The sequence below is a fragment of the Aricia agestis genome, chromosome 21 (genome assembly GCF_905147365.1).
Source record: "Aricia agestis chromosome 21, ilAriAges1.1, whole genome shotgun sequence".
Lineage (NCBI taxonomy): Eukaryota > Metazoa > Arthropoda > Insecta > Lepidoptera > Lycaenidae > Aricia > Aricia agestis.
Genome location: NC_056426.1, coordinates 2,120,415 through 2,139,618, shown reverse-complemented (window position 1 = coordinate 2,139,618; position 19,204 = coordinate 2,120,415). Strand labels below are relative to the sequence as shown.

Below are 19,204 nucleotides of genomic sequence, written 5' to 3'. Positions count from 1 at the left end.
TTTGTCAAATATAAAATATAATACTTTTAAGTATTCATAGAATCAAATCTACCATGATCGAAATAACGAAAAAGAATTTCATACGAACTTTGACATTTGTGCGGTTGCGCTACAAACTAAGCCGTTGACGATAATTATTATTTGTATAAAAACACAAAATTGTGTACCGAATACATGCATAAAGTATGCATGTATTCGGGTCACATTTTTTAGACTTGAATGCGGACAAAATTTTTGACACAGTTAATCTTCCTTAGTTTTTATTATTCATAGGTGTTGTGCCTCAATTCAACTTTTAGACTATGATACGTATAAATGTACAATGTGTAACAAAACTAAGTGATAAAACTAAGATTATGGTTTATATGTGTCTCTCATAGAGTTCACTGTGAAAGTGGCAGCGCTGAAAAAGCAAATATGGACAAGAATATAATTTTTTCCATACAAAGGTGAAAAAAGTTACTCTTTTAGCGCCGCTACTTTCACAGCGAACTTTATACACAGGACCCGTACACACCCTATTGTATTATAAACTTAGCTTTGTTACACCCTGTATAAATATACAACGCCTTAATTTTTTACAAAAATTATCAAATTAAATAAAAAATACTATAAAAAAACTCCTCATTTTAGCATTAAAACCCCTTTTTTGTTACAGAAAATGAAACTCTACTTACTCCTAATATTTCTCATCCACCAAGCCACCTCCGAGGACTATTTTGGCTACGTCAAAGACAGTTGTTTTGTAAAAGGCGAAGCGATGTCCTGCATAAAATATAGGGCGTTGAAAATCGCGAAGAAGACCATTTTTGGCGACATGCACAGCAACGACACTATACAGGCCAATTCGGTCTTCAGTTTGGTCCCACTTGAAGACCAGAATGATTTGAACGTGACCTTAGAGGATGAGATTATGCTGAACGAACCAAGAGGTATTCTGTCGGAGTGGACGGAGATTGCGAAGTATTTTATGAGCCTGGTGAAAGAGTTCTTCAGGGTGAGGGGACTGAGGGTCAACCTTCCGGACGGAGCGAGGACCATTGAAGACCAAGTGGATGATGGTAAGTACTTTCCATCTTCATCTTTGCACAATGTGTAACAAAACTAAGTGACAATACTTTGGGATGTGTAATGTATATACTGTATGTGGCAGTGCTGAAACACACACACACACATCCTAAAGTATCATCACTTAGTTTTCTTCATAAAGTTAATATACCTAGCGGAATAGAGCCACAATCTCGAGCTGTCAAACGAAACCGAAATTGGTTTCATCTGTGTGAAAAAATTTGTGTACGTATACTTGACTTATACACTTACACAAGCATCTTTCTATGATATTAAATTGTCAATGTGCCGATAAGTGCCGACTGGACGTCAAAAAAAGAGTGGTGCTGTCATGTATCACACGTCTCTTTTTACCACGCAGTGTTATTGATAATGACATCTTGCTTACTTAGGCCTTATCTATTCCGCTCGGTATATTAATTTTATGGTTTTCTTACATTCTGTTTAGTTGAGTTTGTGTGCAGAAGTTTGACATGTTTATGTATTTTCGTACCTTTTTCAATTTTATGTTACTTATGACCGTATTCAGAACAAAATGTGTACAATAAAACCATGTGTCAATGGCTTTCGGCGGTCTACGATTTTCTTACTATATCTTATTATAAGATATAGTAAGAAAATCGTAATATATATATATATATATATATATATATATATATATATATATATATATATATATATATATATATATATATATATATATATATATATATATATATATATATATATATATATATATATATATATATATATAAAACTCAAAGGTGACTAAATGACTGATTGACATAGTGATCTATCAACGCACAGCCCAAACCACTGGACGGATCGGGCTGAAATTTGGCATGCAGGTAGATGTTTTGACGTAGGCATCCGCTAAGAAAGGATTTTGATAAATTCCAACCCCAAGGGGTTCAAATAGGGGATGAAAGTTTGTATAAAATAATCCTTCTTAACGCGAGCGAAGCCGCGGGCAGAAGCTCGTTATTTTATAAAGTGTCACTTAGAAATTATAACTTAACTTTTCAATTTTTCAAAAACTTCAAAATAAAATTATAATTTCAGTGTGAGAAAGTACATTTTGTGGTTTGAAGGTCCTTTTCACACGTAAAGCCTACAAACATAGACATAGAATGGCATACATAGAGTAAGAAGTAGGTTTTAAAAATTATACAAAAACAGTCATGGGATAATTTAAAATTATAAAAAAAATCAATAGGAAAATTACGCAGTAATAATAATATGTATTGGGACATAATTTTCTTGTCATTTTTTAAACATTTTTTTCAACGTATCTGACTTTGCTTATTGTATCTAGAGTCCTGGTAAAGGAGATAGCATTGTTTTTATTCTTAGAATGAATTAGACGAATTATTTATTTTAATTGTATAATTATTACTAATTAGTCCATAAGCTAAGCTATACTCCACTCGGGCTAACCCGTAGGCAATTCTATGTAGAAATGTAAAAAATTTGTCATGCAACCAAACAAATTTTTTTTTTAATAAATAATGAATGTTAAATAATAAAGTCGTTTATTTTAACTCATACATTTTAAACCATAAATTGGCAAATATTTGTCTCGAAAACGTCTGTGGTTAGATTTATTACTAAGTATGCATCCGCATGTTAAATTATTAATTTGAATTATTGTTTAATTAATGTCATGTCGCAGATACACTACCATGTCGTATATAATTAGATCTTAGTAATTGGATAATTAGAGTTAGCAGTAAATTATTATGTCGTGTCCACTAGAATTATGATCAAAATCTAATTCCCAATAACATGAAGCAATAAACATTGAACTGCGGGGCTAAAATGGTCATATTTAGCAATTCTTTTTTTTTATGAAATAAGGGGGCAAACGAGCAAACGGGTCACCTGATGGAAAGCAACTTCCGTCGCCCATGGACACTCGCAGCATCAGAAGAGCTGCGTGTGCGTTGCCGGCCTTTTAAGAGGGAATAGGGTAATAGGGGAGGGTAGGGATAGGAAGGGAAGGGAATAGGGGAGGATAGGAAGGGGAATAGGGTAGGGGATTGGGCCTCCGGTAAACTCACTCATTCGGCGAAACACAGCGCAAGCGCTGTTTCACGCTGGTTTTCTGTGAGAGCGTGGTATTTCTCCGGTCGAGCCGGCGCATTTGTGCCGAAGCATGGCTCTCCCACGTCATCACGAGGGATCAGGCTCAGGACATCATCATCTTAAATCGGGTGTACAGCCTGCATTATCCTAACCATAATAACATGTTTCCAACACGGGAATCGAACCCATGACCTATGAGTCAAAAGCCATCCTCTAAGCCACTGGACCACGGAGGCGTTAAAATGTAGTACAGTAACTTTATGGTTAGTAACATAACTTTAACCGCACAAACGGGATCAATGGACACTTAGTTTTTATTTAGAATTAATACAGAAGAAATATTTCCGGGAATTTTTATTAATTAAAATGTCTAAAGCAACCGAACTATACTGTACTCGGCGAAACGAGGCGGTAGCTGTCATTGACCTTTTTAGTCTAGGCGCTAAATGAAAACTGCTGGCACTGTACTTAGAATATTTAAGATTTTATAAAATCGACCTCTTATAAAGACACAGATTAATACAGATTCATCGGAAAACCTCTTGGAGACTAGGAACATATGACACTTCATTGACAATCGCGGTTTATATAGAAAATGACAAATTTTTTGACAGGGAGTCAATGACCGCTACTGACTCGATTCCCCGAGTAATTAGATGTGAAACTCAAAATCGACATGTTGCGCGGTTACCGTGCGTTTTTCGTGATAAAAATATCATAATAATAGTATGTTCTTTCCAAAGACTCTATGTTCGAAATCGGTAGAGCCGTTCGTCCAGTCGTTCTCGAGTTCTCACAATTCAAAGCTCATTCAAATAAAACCTGACTGATGAATTATTTGAAACCGGTCATCTTATAAGGACCCTGATAAACATATTTTGTTAACTATCCCACAAAAAATTACGTATTGAGTTATGAATGCCGTCATGTCTTTTAGATCATTAAGAACAAGACTGCATTCATAACAACTTGTTTTAAGCGAAAATTTGTTTAAAAAGTTTGATTACAAGTTCTTGTATAAAAGACACAAACTGCCTTAAATTTAGCGGCTAAATGTACAATTATTTTACCACCCCCACCGTAAATATAACTGGCAAAAGTCGGTTAACATCGGGGATTCGTTCTCATTATACTTCGCCAAATTAGCCAATCTCTCCCCGCTACTGTTACGGAAAACTGTTTTTTGTTTCTGGAAAAGCAATGAATAACATAGTTCCATAGAATTATAGGCGAAGGAAGTGGCTTTTAATTATTTATTTATTTTTTTGCAAAGGAAGGGAAGGTTATTAATTTCAGCCTCAAGTCCTAATTAAAAAAATGTATTTTAAAAAATAAAATAATATAATAATACTAGCTGTCCCGGCAAACGTTATTTTGCCATATAAATAATTTTTGGTATGAAAAATAGATGTTGGCCGATTCTCAGACCTAGGTACTCAATATGCTCACAAAATTTCATGAGAATCGGTCAAGCCGTTTCGGAGGAGTATGGCAACGAAAACTGTGACACGAGAATTTTATATATTAGATTATGTCACTGTAACGCTATTTCAAATAAAGTGAAAGATCTTTACTACTGCATGGACTATGATTGAAATATAATTAGTAATTTACACTCTGGTTCAATATTATATTGAATGGTGGCATACAATATCTTAATATATAAAAATAAAACATTTTGTCGAATTAAATTTTCTACGTTGACTTTTAAAAAGAAGATTTTCACCATTTTAAGTAGAGTTGGACTCAAGCAATAAGTAAACCCTCTTCAACCCGGCTTAAGAGGGCGACTAAGCCAAAAAATCAGACATGGTCCTTCTCTCTTCACACTCACGCCCGTCTTTCATATGCCAGATGAAAAAGGACGACGCGGATTCATCGCCAAATTAGTTTTTCTCAATAACTCGATAAATATACAACATTTTAAAAATCCGCTAGGTCGATCTCTCAATGATAGAATTGTATACAATGTGTTAAAATATTAACTTAGTTCAATGCACGGTTAGGGCAATAAATGAAAAATTCGTGAAAATTAGATGCATCTTTGTAATTTTTTTCTATCGAGAAAATTTTAGGTTATCGTGTTTTTGCTCAAATCGAATTCTCAGAAATATAATGTAGTATCTAATTTTAGAAAATGAAACGATTCGGGGCTTATTTTCACTATAGGGCTATTCGCCCCGTTAAAAAAAAGTTGTTATTTTTTTTATAATATCGAGACTTAACGTATGACAAAAAAACAAGAGATAAATTAGTTTTACTTTAGCTCTGTCTACAATTTCCTTACTTCTCTGGCTAAATGTTTGTTTTTCATAGAACAAAGGCAACGCACTTATCTTCCGACCCTTTTCGGTCTCTCCCAGGTAAATGAAATAAATACTTAGTACTTACGTATTGTAGATTAATTATTATTGTCGTGAAACTTATTCTCTTTATGAAACTAAGATAAGATACTTATCTATATATTAAATAATAAAATGAATCCAAATATCCCTTGGTTACGACATCACGCGTAAACGGCTGGACCGATTTTGCTGAAATTTGGTATCGAGATGCTTTGAATCCTAGAGAAGGATATAGGATACATTTTATCCCGGAAAAATGTACGGTTCCCTCATAATAAACTTGTATCATTTTCGCCTAAACTATTTAATATAATATTTTGATGAAATATGGCATGGAGATACTAAAATTAATCTATTTTTTTCTTAATTATACAATTCGAATTAAATAATCATCTTTAAGACAGAACAACATATTCTGTCGGGTCAGCTAGTAGATAAATAAATAGATATAAATATATGAGATATTCAAATTTTCTCTAGCATTTGCTATTCTATTATCCTGCTAATTTAGTTATGCAATATCTTCATATCCGCAGGGTTGCCTGGAAGAGATCGCTTATAGCGATAAGGCCGCCCTTGCCCACATTTTACTATAAACTTGTTAAGTTAGTCGGACTAGAGTTCCAATTTGTGAGTAATAAAGAGTTTTCTATCTATCTAAGATACGTCCGACTTTTTGAAGGATTATTAAGCTTTTTTCACATTTGTCAGCACTATAGTTGCAAAACTTCTGAAAAATTCCTAATAATTCCGGAATACTTCTGGGAAAGTTTCTTTAAATTTGAATTATTCAAAATGAATTTAATAAAAAAAATAATATGAATATTTATTTATGCTGAAAAATCGTATTTTGCATCAATCATCGATCGCCGCCGCGCATAGAGCGTCGCCCGCCGGCCGCTATCACCGCTTCGCACGCGCCGACTGCCACGGCGAAATATTCGATGGAAACATTCGATTGCGGGGTACGAATCTTTCCGCGGGGTGAGGGAAAACTTCTCCGGGGAGCATCTCCCTTCCGCACCGCCGTCGCCCGCTCGTACGGGCGAGCGAGTCGTGCGAGCGGACGACGGCGGTGCGGAAGGGAGATGCTCCCCGGAGAAGTTTTCCCTCACCCCGCGGAAAGATTCGTACCCCGCAATCGAATGTTTCCATCGAATATTTCGCCGGAATAATTCAATGGAAATATACGTGTTTGTTTGTGGTTTGTGGTGGTTGAGTGAATTATTTGTTCAGTGGCACATTACGCACTTAAGTAAAATATAAATTGTTTATCTATACCTACTTCTAGGTTTAATATTATAAATGCGAAAGTGCGTCTGTTTGCCTGTCTGTCTGTTACCTCTTCACGCTCGAACCGCTGAACCGATTTTGCTGAAAATTGACATGGAAATACTTTGAGTTCCGAGAAAGGACATAGGATAGTTTTTGTCCCGGAAAAATGTACGGTTCTGGCGCGATAAACGAATTTTGGCGCAACGGAGTTGCGGACGTCATCTAGTTTTATTATAAATTAGTAATGGCCAATGGGATTGATTAATCTATACTTACCTACTTATTACTTACTTATATCCATACTATCCATACTAATATATCCTATTGTAAGTAAATCAGAATAAAAACCATAAAAAATAAACGAACTCATATGATTAGGTAATAGGTATTATCAAAGAAAAGTAACAAGCCGTTACCAGCCGCTATTTATCGCTAGTAATGATAATAATAAGCCAAAAAAGCCGTTTCTCGCCGCTTGGCTAATAATGTTAGTAACCGGCATCACATATTCTTAGATACACAACTAAAGATAAATAGTTTACAACTTCCAAGCGCAATTTTCTTCGTTTTTTTTGACAGTTGAAATATTCCCAAAGTTTCGGAATATTTCGGAATACTTCCGAAGTATTCGACGGGAATAATTCGGAATCTTTCCCGCCAGCATCTATAGTCAGCACGTCGAACGCACCGCATAGTACACGAAATGCGGCGCGTACGGTGCGGACGAATGTGCGAGGTTCCTCATCATTTCAATACAACGAATTCTAAAATGCGGCGCGTTTGGCGCGTGCGCCCTGCCCTTGTAGACAAGTGGCAAGCGATTATCATAAGCACCAACAAAATGCATGCGATTTGATATATTAAGTCATCACTTCACTAGCGAATACTTAAATGTCAAATCCCATACATTTTGTTGGCGTTTACGATAGTCGCTTGCCACTTGTCTAGGCCCTCTGAATCCTGATACTCGTATATGTGCGATCACCATTAGCTTCATGGCGATCACCTTTAATCGGGCATGATCGGGATTTATATTGTTTCCAACCTACTTTTTGTATGACGTATGCGCTGCAATCGATAGGTTATACTCGTAGCTTGTGGTATGTAAATTCTTAAAAATCAAAAGATACAGGCTGAAATTTTAAATCCCCGAGAATTATGAGTAATTTATTTTTTTGCTTGGGCTTTCATTGTGTTATAAGTTACAATTTTCAATGTTCTTTCATTTTTTAGTTTTTAAGATTTTCAACTGTTTCTTAAAACAAATTGATGCTGTTTTCCACTATGACTTTAACCACTGCAGACTCATAAACAGTTTTTGTTTTTGCTCGTAATCTAAAAACACTTGTTAAAAATATTTTATGCCCCATAAAATTGGAAAAGAGAAAAAGTTAAAGTTAGTTGGTGCAACCCAGTCTTAATGATTCTTAGACTGGGTTGCACCAACTAACTTTAACTTTAACCTTAACTATAACCGGAAAAATTGACAGATGTCGTATGAGAATATGGGGTGTTTGGACGCCATATTTAACTTTAACTTTACCCATGCCTCTGGTGCAACCCAGTCTTACTAAGCAATTCATTTGTTTGACATTTTTCTATGAAAAGTCGTAATGAAAAGCGGAATCATCAAATGTTACTATAAACGTCATCTTTGATCTTAGAACTATTCTTATGTCGTAATACATTATAGAAATTGTTTAACTAAAGAAATTTAAAAAAGATCGGCCCCACGGGTACCTAAACTGGTCTTTTTCAAAATCAGAACTACTAACTAGCTTATTATATGTAATATCAGAGTCAGACAATAAAATCCAGCAATTTGATCGAAATCCGTTAGTAGCTTTGTATTATAGGTTTTTATTTTTTAACCTGTAATAATAGCTGTTGTATACTGTTTTATACAGGCTGTAATATAACAAAACTAAGTGATAATACTTTGGGGTGAATATTTATTCCTTTTTTACTTCACGAACTGACTACAAGGAGCATGTACACACCCATTATCACTTAGTTTTGTTACACCACCACCTATAAATTAAAAAAAATACAATATTTAGTACTTAACTAAGAAAAAAATATTGTTTAACTTATTTTTAAAAATATAATTGCTTCAGATTCACTTCAGAAGGCATTGGGCAAAATCAGAAGGAAAGGTTAGTTCTTGAATAGATATACGTAAACTACTTTTTCTATGTAACTGGGGAGTGGGGACTATTACGGAACTATTGGCAGTCAATTAATTACAATAGGATCAGTAGTTTAGGCATTACAGTGAAATTCACATAAATATGAACAAGATTTGTTGGACGTTCATTAAGTCAGCGCGCACGTATCGACTTGATTACAACGGAGCGGCTGTGCAAAAATGCCTTTTTGTGCAGTGTCTAATTGTAAAAACAGAAGTACGAAAGTGAATCAGTCAAAAGGAGGTATTTCTTTCCACGGGTAAGTTATTTGTCTTAACTTAAAGCAAAGCAAAAATTGACACGAGCGATTCCTTAGCAACGCACGCCCGTCGCCGTTCTATCTTGATTTATTTCTATGGAAACAAACAATTTTTCTTCGTTTCTTTTAATAAGATGCACTACTAATAGAAATATTGACAGATTATAAGAACTAAAGAACAGATTTTCGTCTGTCTATCTCTTCGATTATTATATAATACTTATTATAGTATATATTCATAATATATTCATTATAAGTATAAAAATTTAAACAAGAGAAATAACTACAATATCTAACATATATAGTCTAATAGATCAAGATTTTTTTGCCTCTAATCAGGGCAAACGAAGCGAGCCCTAGTATACCCCACAGGCCAAAACCTGAGCACTTTTGAGGTACCTATACTTTACGGAAAAACTATCACGTCTATTGATTTGTACTTTAACATAGTATTTTTTATCTATATGTAGATGTGTTATCATCGGTCGGTCAAGGTTTGGTTACTATTAAAATACAAGATAAGCTTTTAAAAAAAACGACGCGAGCCCTCACAAAGATCGGCTTTTAGCTAGTATAATATTTATCATTGGCGTCCTTTTAGGCCGAAACCGACTAATCAATCGAGCAATAACGGTGTTTCCGGTAAAATAAGAGCATGTTAATTACGATTTAAAAAAACGGTTCTCAGTGTCAGAATAATTGGGTCGCGACACGGAACTAATGTCAGAATTGACGGAACCAACTTCTAAGTGACCTACAACAGAGATGCGGTGGGTCATACATTTTCTCATGATCGCATCCGATATCGGATGCTGTATATACAAGTCGATAGATCAAATCTGAAATTTTAAAAAATCTGAAAAGAAACAACCTCGTTTTTAAATTATTGAGTTTAATTTCTTACCAGATTATACCGTTAGATTTGTACAGATTTTTAGTTTCTATCTCTAATTTCGGATCAACACTGAAATCAAGCTTTCATAGCAACAATTATTACAGTTATGTACATTACTGTGATTGTTGCTATTCATAAAGCTTGCAGCTTGTTGCAAGCTTGCAGCTAGCAACTTGCTCATAAAATCAGAGAAATATATTCAGAGGAAAATAGACGACCAACTTACTTTGGTCGTATTGTGTCAAGTTCGGCCGACAGACAGACGACTCATGCATTTGAAGTAACTAGACCAAATAGCGTACGTCTGACAATTTCCTTAATGGTACCTACATCCTACAGTCATCAAAAATACTAGTCACATAATATTTAGAAACCAGAAATCTTTGGTTTTAAAGAAAGAAAAATTTAGTCGACTTTAGAATAACATGATTAAATATCCCATTTATTACTTTTTTTTTATTGAAACTGTATCTGACAAGCATAATTCTCCTTTCAGGCCGTGGCAAGAAGAAGCGTCTAGCCATCATGGTTCCAGTCCTCAACCTGCTAGCAACCCTGAAGACGAAGATGATGCTGATCCCCATACTCATGGCGGTGATGCTGATCAAGAAACTGCTGCTGGTGGCCGCGCTACTGGTGCCGAGCCTGTTGAGCACACTCAAGGCTTGTAAGGTAAGAAAGAAAATGGGCCAGACAAAGAAAGTGATTACAAAGAATTGAAGACGTTAGTAGAAGGAGCAGATAATAATAATAATAATATCTATGGACGCATCCACGTCAGTCTGGCCCCGTGCTAAGTACCTGAAGGACTTGTGTTACGGGTTCCAGATGTCGGAAATATATTTATTTTAATACTTTTATAGTAAACATAATATATTTAAGATTTTTATTATATCATACATATATTTAATACACATCCAAGACCCAGGAACATTGAAAACATTTGTTCCGTCGGCGGATTCGAACCCGGAGTACGCAGGTTTGAATCCCGCTACAACGCGCCACCAACTGAGCCACAGAGGTCGCCGTTGTCGTCGTAGATTAGTATATGTAACAGTTTAAAAATGCCTGTTTTTGCATAGATAGAGGCTTTGGGGCCGGAAAATGATTGTAAAAAACTGTAGATTTTATAATTAACAATGATCAAATAGGTAAGTACTAAGTTACAAGGTTTGTTAAAATTATAAGCGAACAAATGAGGAGGGAATTTTGAGTTATCTGGTTCTTCCACTCACGTCTTTAATTATCCGTTGAGTTTGCTGATCGCCAAGGCTTGTGAGATAAGAAGGAATTAGGTAGGAGAGAATTTGGCAAGAAAGAAAGTGATCGGGAAGAATTCCTAAATATGAAGTTTGCCGAGTCAATTCTTGTAATGCTGTATCCACACATGCCGCCGGCTTTTTTTTTAATGAAATAAAGGGGGCAAACGAGCAAATGGGTCACCTGATGGAAAGCAACTTCCGTCGCCCATGGACACTCGCAGCATCAGAAGAGCTGGAGGTGCGTTGCCGGCCTTTTAAGGGGGAATAGGGTAATAGGGGAGGGTAGGGAAGGGAAGGTAATAGAGGCGGGTAGGGAAGGAAATAGGGTAGGGGATCGGGCCTCCGGTAAACTCACTCACTCGACGAAACACAGCGCAAGCGCTGTTTCACGCCGGTTTTCTTTGAGAACGTGGTGTTTCTCCGGTCGAGCCGGCCCATTCGTGCCGAAGCATGGCTCTCCCACGTATAAATAAATTATACCGGCGGCACGGTCGGTGGTCCGGCCGCCGGCTAAGCACACATGCCGCCGGCTTCGGTGGCAAGGTAATCTGAAAACCGGCGGCATAAGCCGGCGGCATGTGTGGATGCGCCATAAGGCAATAATAAAATGAACAGGAATGAATTAGGTTAGAAAGAAAATCATTGAAAGAATTATCTGTTGAAATAAGGTAAGAAAGACTTGGAAGTTATAGATAAATAAGCAGAATGGTAAAAAAGAGGGGTCAGATGAGATACGAGTAGAAGAATTAAGTAGAAAAACGAGAAACAAAAGATGTACCGATCAAAGCGATAAGGAACAAAAAAGTTTTGGCTTTGATTGTATTTTGCGGAACATAACAATGCTTTAAGAATTAATTAATCAAAGACACAAACTAACAATAGATCGCATTTCTTCTGTGCTAATAAAATCACATTATACCTTGTGTATGAATGACTTCAGAAGCCAGGTACTTACACTGATAGCGTCTTAATTCATGACGTATTTTCATCTCACGATCTCATTAATCTTTCCTTCTATCTGTCCGAATGATTTACTGTATGTTAAGAGGATACACCAGGGGCTAGAGAAATGAAAAAAGAGCACGTGTAATATCTATAGGTGTCTCCCTTACCTCAAGCCTATACCGCAGAACGCGATAGAGACAACTGCAGAAAATCCAGAAAATCATCGATTCGTTGTCCCCTGATTCCTTCTCCAAAACTTAACCGATTTAAGTACTTTTTTCATTAAAGATTAAAAAAAGGCTTGAGCTGTATTCCTATGTTTTGCTTTTTTTGTATAATCTAGCCAAATCTGTTTATGGACGTTTGAACACAGCGGAAAATCTGGCCATTTTTTTGGGTTTTTGAACGTTCATATCTTATTTAATAATTAAATTATGACAAAAAGAAAACATAGGGACATCGTATTAGTGGCCGTAGATGTTCAGGAAAAAAATTATAACTCTACTAGCATTATCCAGGGAGGAAACAGGGGACAACGTTTGTATGGAAAAAAGGGCGGTGTGGACTTCTCTTAATGATAGGTGATATTCATATATTTTTTTGTAGGATCTACGGGGCTAAAATGGGCGCTTTGGAGAATAATATTATTATGAAACACTAGCTGTCCCCGCAAACGTTGCTTTGCCATAATAGGTATAAAGTATTTCGCTCATATGATTTTATTGAAATTACTTAATAGGTATGGCACCATGGCAACGTCCATCGCTATCCCGTCGCACAAACAATGGTCGCCGTCAATCTCGAGTTGTAATAATTTACTATTTTTTATTCAAAAAATGCACTTATCAATATAAAAAGTACCCAGTAGCCGATTCTCAGACCCTCTGAATGTGCATATAAAATTTGTTTAAAATCAGTAAAGCCGTTTCGGAGGAGTACGGGGACTAACATTGTGACACGAGAATTTTATATACTTATAAGAAGATTTTTAACTCCCAAATTGCAAGTCTGCTTGCAATTCATAATTCGTACTAATTTGACATTAATTGTCAGTTTGACAGTTTTGACAATTCATTTGCTGAATTCAATCGGTATGTAATTATTTAGATCACCTGTCAGACATGTTTTAGATCAATTCTCACGGCTTACATTAGTTATGCCTTCACATTAATATTTAATAGTAGATTACAATAAAATAATTGTAATTATCTAACCAATAATAATCATGCTTGTGTAAGTGTATACGTACACATATTTTTACACACAGATGAAACCAATTTCAGTTTCGTTTGACAGCTCGAGATTGCTGCTCTATTCCGTTAGGCATATAATTAACTTTATGTTGCTACAGTATGTATATGACACACAGACAGACAGACACGTCAAACTTTTAACACCCCTCTTTTTCCTTTTTCAGATTAATATTTAATAGTAGATTACAATAAAATAATTGTAATTATCTAACCAATAATAATCCTAGTATTATTTATATTTCACACATTATTCAAATTAATTGAGTATTATTATTACACTACTTTTCATGGTGTTTTCTTTTCGTGTTGTGCCATAATTTATTTAAAATTGGTCTAGAGTCTAGACTCTTATAGTTTCGGAGCTATCCCATGAAGATCATACACTTTTACAAAGTACTAGATGATGCCAGAAACCCTGCTGCGCTTAAACTAGCTTATCGCGCGGGAACCATACATTTTCAGCAAAAAAAGCTTACGTGCTAATTTATAAGATACGTACAAAATATTCGTGTTAGCCTAAACTTCTGTGTCAAATAATTATATTAAATTCGTTCAGCATTTTCGTGTCTAAGTGTAAGTACTCACATACGGTTTTGCTCGATCGAGCAATCATGTAGAGTAAAAACCACGGCTCGGGCTTTCGTACACACATTCAGCATTGCTCGATAGTTTTACTCCTGTTCGAAGGAAATTAGCTACGAACAATAAAAACTAGTGTCAAAAAATTGTCAAGTTGGCTCGATGCGAGCCTTCGAGCTGCGAGTTTTGCGGTGCGGACCGGTGGTTTTTGCTCGATTTTGAGTAAAACTATCGAGCAAAACAGTATGTGAGTACTTAGCATTAAAGTACTTTCGCCAAATAATATTACTGCGCTTATTTGGATTCTTACAATTAGATAAAGCGAAAAGTTATACAGATGAACATAATAAATTGGACGCTGTTAAGCATTCGTGTACTAACCCACAAAAAATTACGTATTGAGTTATGAATACAGTTATGTTCTGTAGATGATTTAGAACAAGACTGCATTCAAAATTTAACAACAAAAAAAATTGTGGGTTAGGACACTAATTCTTAACAGCGACCATATAACCTTCCTCTTTTAAAATTCGGTTAAATAAGCAATGTAATTATCAACTATTTTACTCCATTGTTTAAATACATTGTTCTGTCGCATGCAGTAGCTGTCAACCGCATGGCGGTAGAGTTAGACTAAAAGATGATAATATTATACAGCAAATTAGAATCGTTAGATATTATTTTTAAATAACATTATTTTTCTTTTTTGTGTTAGTACAGAATTGCTACACATAAAGTTGATATATCTAGCGGAATTGAGAAACAAAGGCCTGAGCAAGAGAGATGTCACTATCAGTAACACTGCGTGGTAAAAAGAGACGCGTGATACATGACAGCAGCACTCCCTTTTTGACGTCCAGTCGGCACGTGCCGCACGTTGACAATTTAATCTCATAGAAATCATGTTCAATCATGCTTGTGTAAGTGTATACGTACACATATTTTTACACACAGATGAAACCAATTTCAGTTTCGTTTGACAGCTCGAGATTGTTGCTCTATTCCGCTAGGCATATAATTAACTTTATGTTGCTACAGTATGTATATGACACACAGACAGACAGACACGTCAAACTTTTAACACCCCTCTTTTTCCGTCGGGTGTTATATACAGAGTCTTTATATTCCTTTCAAAGTCGGTTTAGTGGTTTCTGCGTGAAAACTGACAAACAGTATACAGGGTGTAACAAAAATAAGTGATAATACTTTAGGGTGTGTACGTGTTCCTTGTAGAGAGTTCACTGTGAAAGTAGCAGCGCTGAAAGACCTTTTTTTTTACTTTTGTATGGGGAAACTCGTGACGCTCGGGCCCTTGCCCATACAAAAGTGAAAAAAAATGTTCGTCTTTCAGAGCTGCTACTTTCACAGTGAACTACAAGGACTTACTTTACAAGGAATACGTACACACCCTAAAGTATTATCACTTATTTTTGTGACACCCTGTAGATATTCATAATAATAAACCACTAAATATAAATTTTGCTAAGCCAATTTATTGAACATTGAAACAACTTAACAAAATGGCTGCTTTAAATACGAACCATATTCTTTCAACCTATTTTTCCGGAACCAAGTATAAAATCTTCAACATGATCTTTATGCTAACGAAACAGGAGCTATAATCGTACAAATTCTAAGGTAAAACAGCCGTGAAAAAGCAATGGGCCATGGCAGCCATCGAAATACCATACTATAGAACGGTAACTCTCATACATTAATTGACCGCTTAAATATGTCTCCAGCTACAGAAAAACACATACCAATCCGTGACAACCATATAAAAGGTGTCGTGGAACCATTTTTAGGGTTCCGTACCAAAACGGTGAAAACGGGACCCTATTACTAAGACATCGCTGGACATCGCTGTATGTCCGTGTATCTGTCACCAAGCTCTATCTGAAGAACCATGATAGCTATAGATAGTTGAAATTATGTAATTTTTTTGTTTCTGTTGCCGCTAAACAGAAAAATTTTAAAAAACAAATTTTGATAAATATTTAAGGGAGATGCCATAAAAACGTAATATTTTGCCTATTTTTGACATCAGTAAATGGTACGGAACGACGGACGATTTTTTCGACCCAGTTATTCTTCCATAATATGGTATTTCGATGAACATTACTTCTTGTTCATAAAATCCACGTGCAAGATTTTGGCCTTATTTGAATATAGGTTATCAGTGACTTTGATGATATTTCTTAAAGGTCCTTTTGGATTGTGGTTAAATTTAAAAGTATTTTGTAAAGAGATAAGTCGCTGATTAAATTAAATTCGTATTTTATTTGCTGCTTTCAAAAATAAATGTTAATATTTTTAAGTAAAGCGAAATAAATATTTATAAACTAGACGTTGCCCCTAACGACTTTGCGCGGAAATTAGTTTATAGCGCGGGAAGTGGGAACCTTACATTTTGCTACGATAAAACGATTCTATGTCCTTTCCTCGGTCCAGCGGTTTAGGCTTAAAGAATTATTATAATAATGAATTAAGAAACATAGAGGATACTATTATTGACAGGATTTTTTAATCAAAATTACATACAATATCATCTTTGTCATTTAAAAATTATTTTTTATGCGAACTGTACCTATTCATATTGTCAATAAGACCTTATCACAACACTTTCAGTAGCTTACATGATGAGTGGATGTACATGAATACTTAGAGATAATGAAAATCATGGAATAAGGGTTAATATCTGGGGACATGGAATGTAATAACTACCACGACGGTTTCGGTGGCCGGTGGTCGGTTTCATTGAAACCAGGCCAGTTTTGCAGGAGTAATTTTATAGTGCTCAAATGTGTGCGCAGTACACAAGAACACTCGTTCCTTTATTCTCATAACCCGGACGACGTGGGACGGACGACCAACACGACTGGCGAGACGACTGACTTTATGTACCCATTTGACCCATTGATCATCTTACTTGTCTGATAATCAGGTGATCAGCCCACATTGTCCTCACCCAACTTAGAAATAACATGTTTCTAACGCGAAAATTGAACCCACGACCTCCGAGTCAAGAGCCACGCTATAAACCACTAGACCACTGAGGCGTTCATCATAGACCATGGTAGACCTACCATGGTCTATGATGAACGCCGAAGGGGTTATGTCAATTTTATGTAAATTTTTGTGTGTATTTAGGGTAGGTTTGACATAACGCGACCAAATTACGACAAATCAGCTATGAATAAACTTTTCTGGTAGGATTATTAGCGAAATGATATCATTTACGAGGGGCTGTTTCTTGGGTGTAACAATAACAAGGACCAATAATTATCTTCTAAGGATTATGTACTAATATTTAAACTTTCTTTTCCAGCATCATCACCCCTCCACCCACTACTCGTACTTCGGCAGTGACGGGAGCGATTTCAACGCGGACTACGGGAGCAGCTATGCCTACTCCTCAGGAGGTGGCTACGGCAAGGACTGGCCTTCCAACAGGGCGTATACCATCTCTAAGCACAGACCAACGCCTTCGCCCGTGTATATCACTGCCCCTGGGTCTACTGCTTAGAGGAGAAGAAAAGAAAGAAAAGAAGATTCTTCTTCAGCTGGTATTTTTTTCCGTTTAACGTCTTCTCATGCTTAAAAGAGAAAAGACAAGAGATTTTCTTGAGCTTCTTCTGTTTTTTTTACCGCTCCAAAAATGCTTACAAAAGTGCTTACAAAAATGGTTTTTACTCTTGACATTTTTCTCCGTTGACAGCTTTGTCCACACTGTACCTTTTTTGTTCATAAAGGGCATGCGTTATAGCGCAGTCAATATCGCACGTGAGGCATGCCTGCGACCCTATGACACTTTTCTTTCCAAGGCGGGTGGATTTTGACGCATTCAATTATTGAATATGCCAAACGAAAGTTTAATAAAAAGACGATGACGAAAATTGAAGATGGAATTGCATAGTGTGGACATAGCTCTGCATGAGCATATATCTTGCGCTCTTTCAGTTTATTTATCGCTCCATGTTATGCTTACAAAAAATGATTTTTACTCTTGAGATTTTTTTAGTTCTATCTCCTCTGTATGTCTTAAGTCTTATAACTTATTTAAGAAATCTTTTGTGTATATTACTGCGACTGAGTTTACTGCTTAGAAGAGAAGAGAGAAAGAAGACATTCTTCTTCAGCTTCTTCTGGTTTCTTACCTCTTTTTGTGCTGCTCTTTTCTTGACAAAAAAAGACAGTTTTTCTGCTTGAGCTCTTTCTCGTTTGTTTTCCGTTCTATGTCTTATAATATGTTGATTTAGAAACCTCTTGTGTATATTACGGCTTCTGAGTCTGCAGCTTAGACGAGAAGAGAGTTGTTGTGCTTTTTCTGGGTTGTTCACCGCTCTATGTCTTAGAATCTTAGAATTAATGTTATTTGACGAATCTTCAGTATATTTACTGTGGCTAGAAGAGGAAAGAAGAGAATTTTCTCTTAAGTTTTATCTCTTAGTCTTCTTCAAGACATTTCTCTAAAATATCATCTATGAATCTAGAATGTTATTAATATTATTATCTGTCTACTACTCATAAAATAAGAAAAGATGTGTTCTTATTAAGTCTTTCTAATTGAGAGGTTTTCTTCTTTCTTAGTATCAGTTGCTTAAACTTTAGGTCTACTACTTGCAATAAAAGAGAAGTTCTCCATCTGTCAAGTTAATTGGTGGATTTTATCAGGAAGTGGTGAAACAGGCACTTTAAAATGTTCTTCTTATATTCCTAGTCTGTTTCATGTTATTGTATGTTTGTTTCTTGTCTCTTTCTATTTTTGTCATTTTGTTATACCCAATCTATGTCTAGGTTCCGAAATACAACCCAGTATACTGGCCAAAGCCTGTGATGTTTTGAATCCGCCATATTGTTTTGGTGACTGGACAAGACAAGTGTGACGAAATGAAATCCTAACAAAGTCAAACACGTCTGACGTCAATGTACTGGCGTGTATTTTGGACCTAGTGAACAGTATGGCGTCGATTTTGACGTCATGATCAATGGAAAGTATACTGGGTTATACTTTGGAACCTGCCCTATTTTGTTCTTAACTTTTGACTT

At 35.9% G+C, this 19,204-nt stretch overlaps 1 protein-coding gene across 1 annotated transcript; it reads left to right on the top strand.

The window, feature by feature from the left end:
* The first annotated feature begins 661 nt into the window (after positions 1–661).
* On the top strand, positions 662–17,681 carry LOC121737682. The gene is made up of 4 exons (XM_042129351.1): positions 662–1,061; positions 8,891–8,929; positions 10,613–10,788; positions 17,484–17,681. Exons 1-4 carry the CDS (start codon positions 662–664, stop codon positions 17,679–17,681), a joined length of 813 nt encoding a protein of 270 aa, XP_041985285.1.
* Positions 17,682–19,204: the final 1,523 nt, after the last annotated feature.

What these genes read in the sequence shown, in the direction of transcription:
- LOC121737682 (XM_042129351.1), top strand. Translation starts at nt 662, where the DNA reads ATGAAACTCTACTTACTCCTAATATTTCTCATCCACCAAGCCACCTCC. An exon ending in TGAAGACCAAGTGGATGATG is followed by an intron (nt 1,062 to 8,890) that starts GTAAGTACTTTC and finishes TAATTGCTTCAG; the next exon opens with ATTCACTTCAGAAGGCATTG. An exon ending in GGGCAAAATCAGAAGGAAAG is followed by an intron (nt 8,930 to 10,612) that starts GTTAGTTCTTGA and finishes TTCTCCTTTCAG; the next exon opens with GCCGTGGCAAGAAGAAGCGT.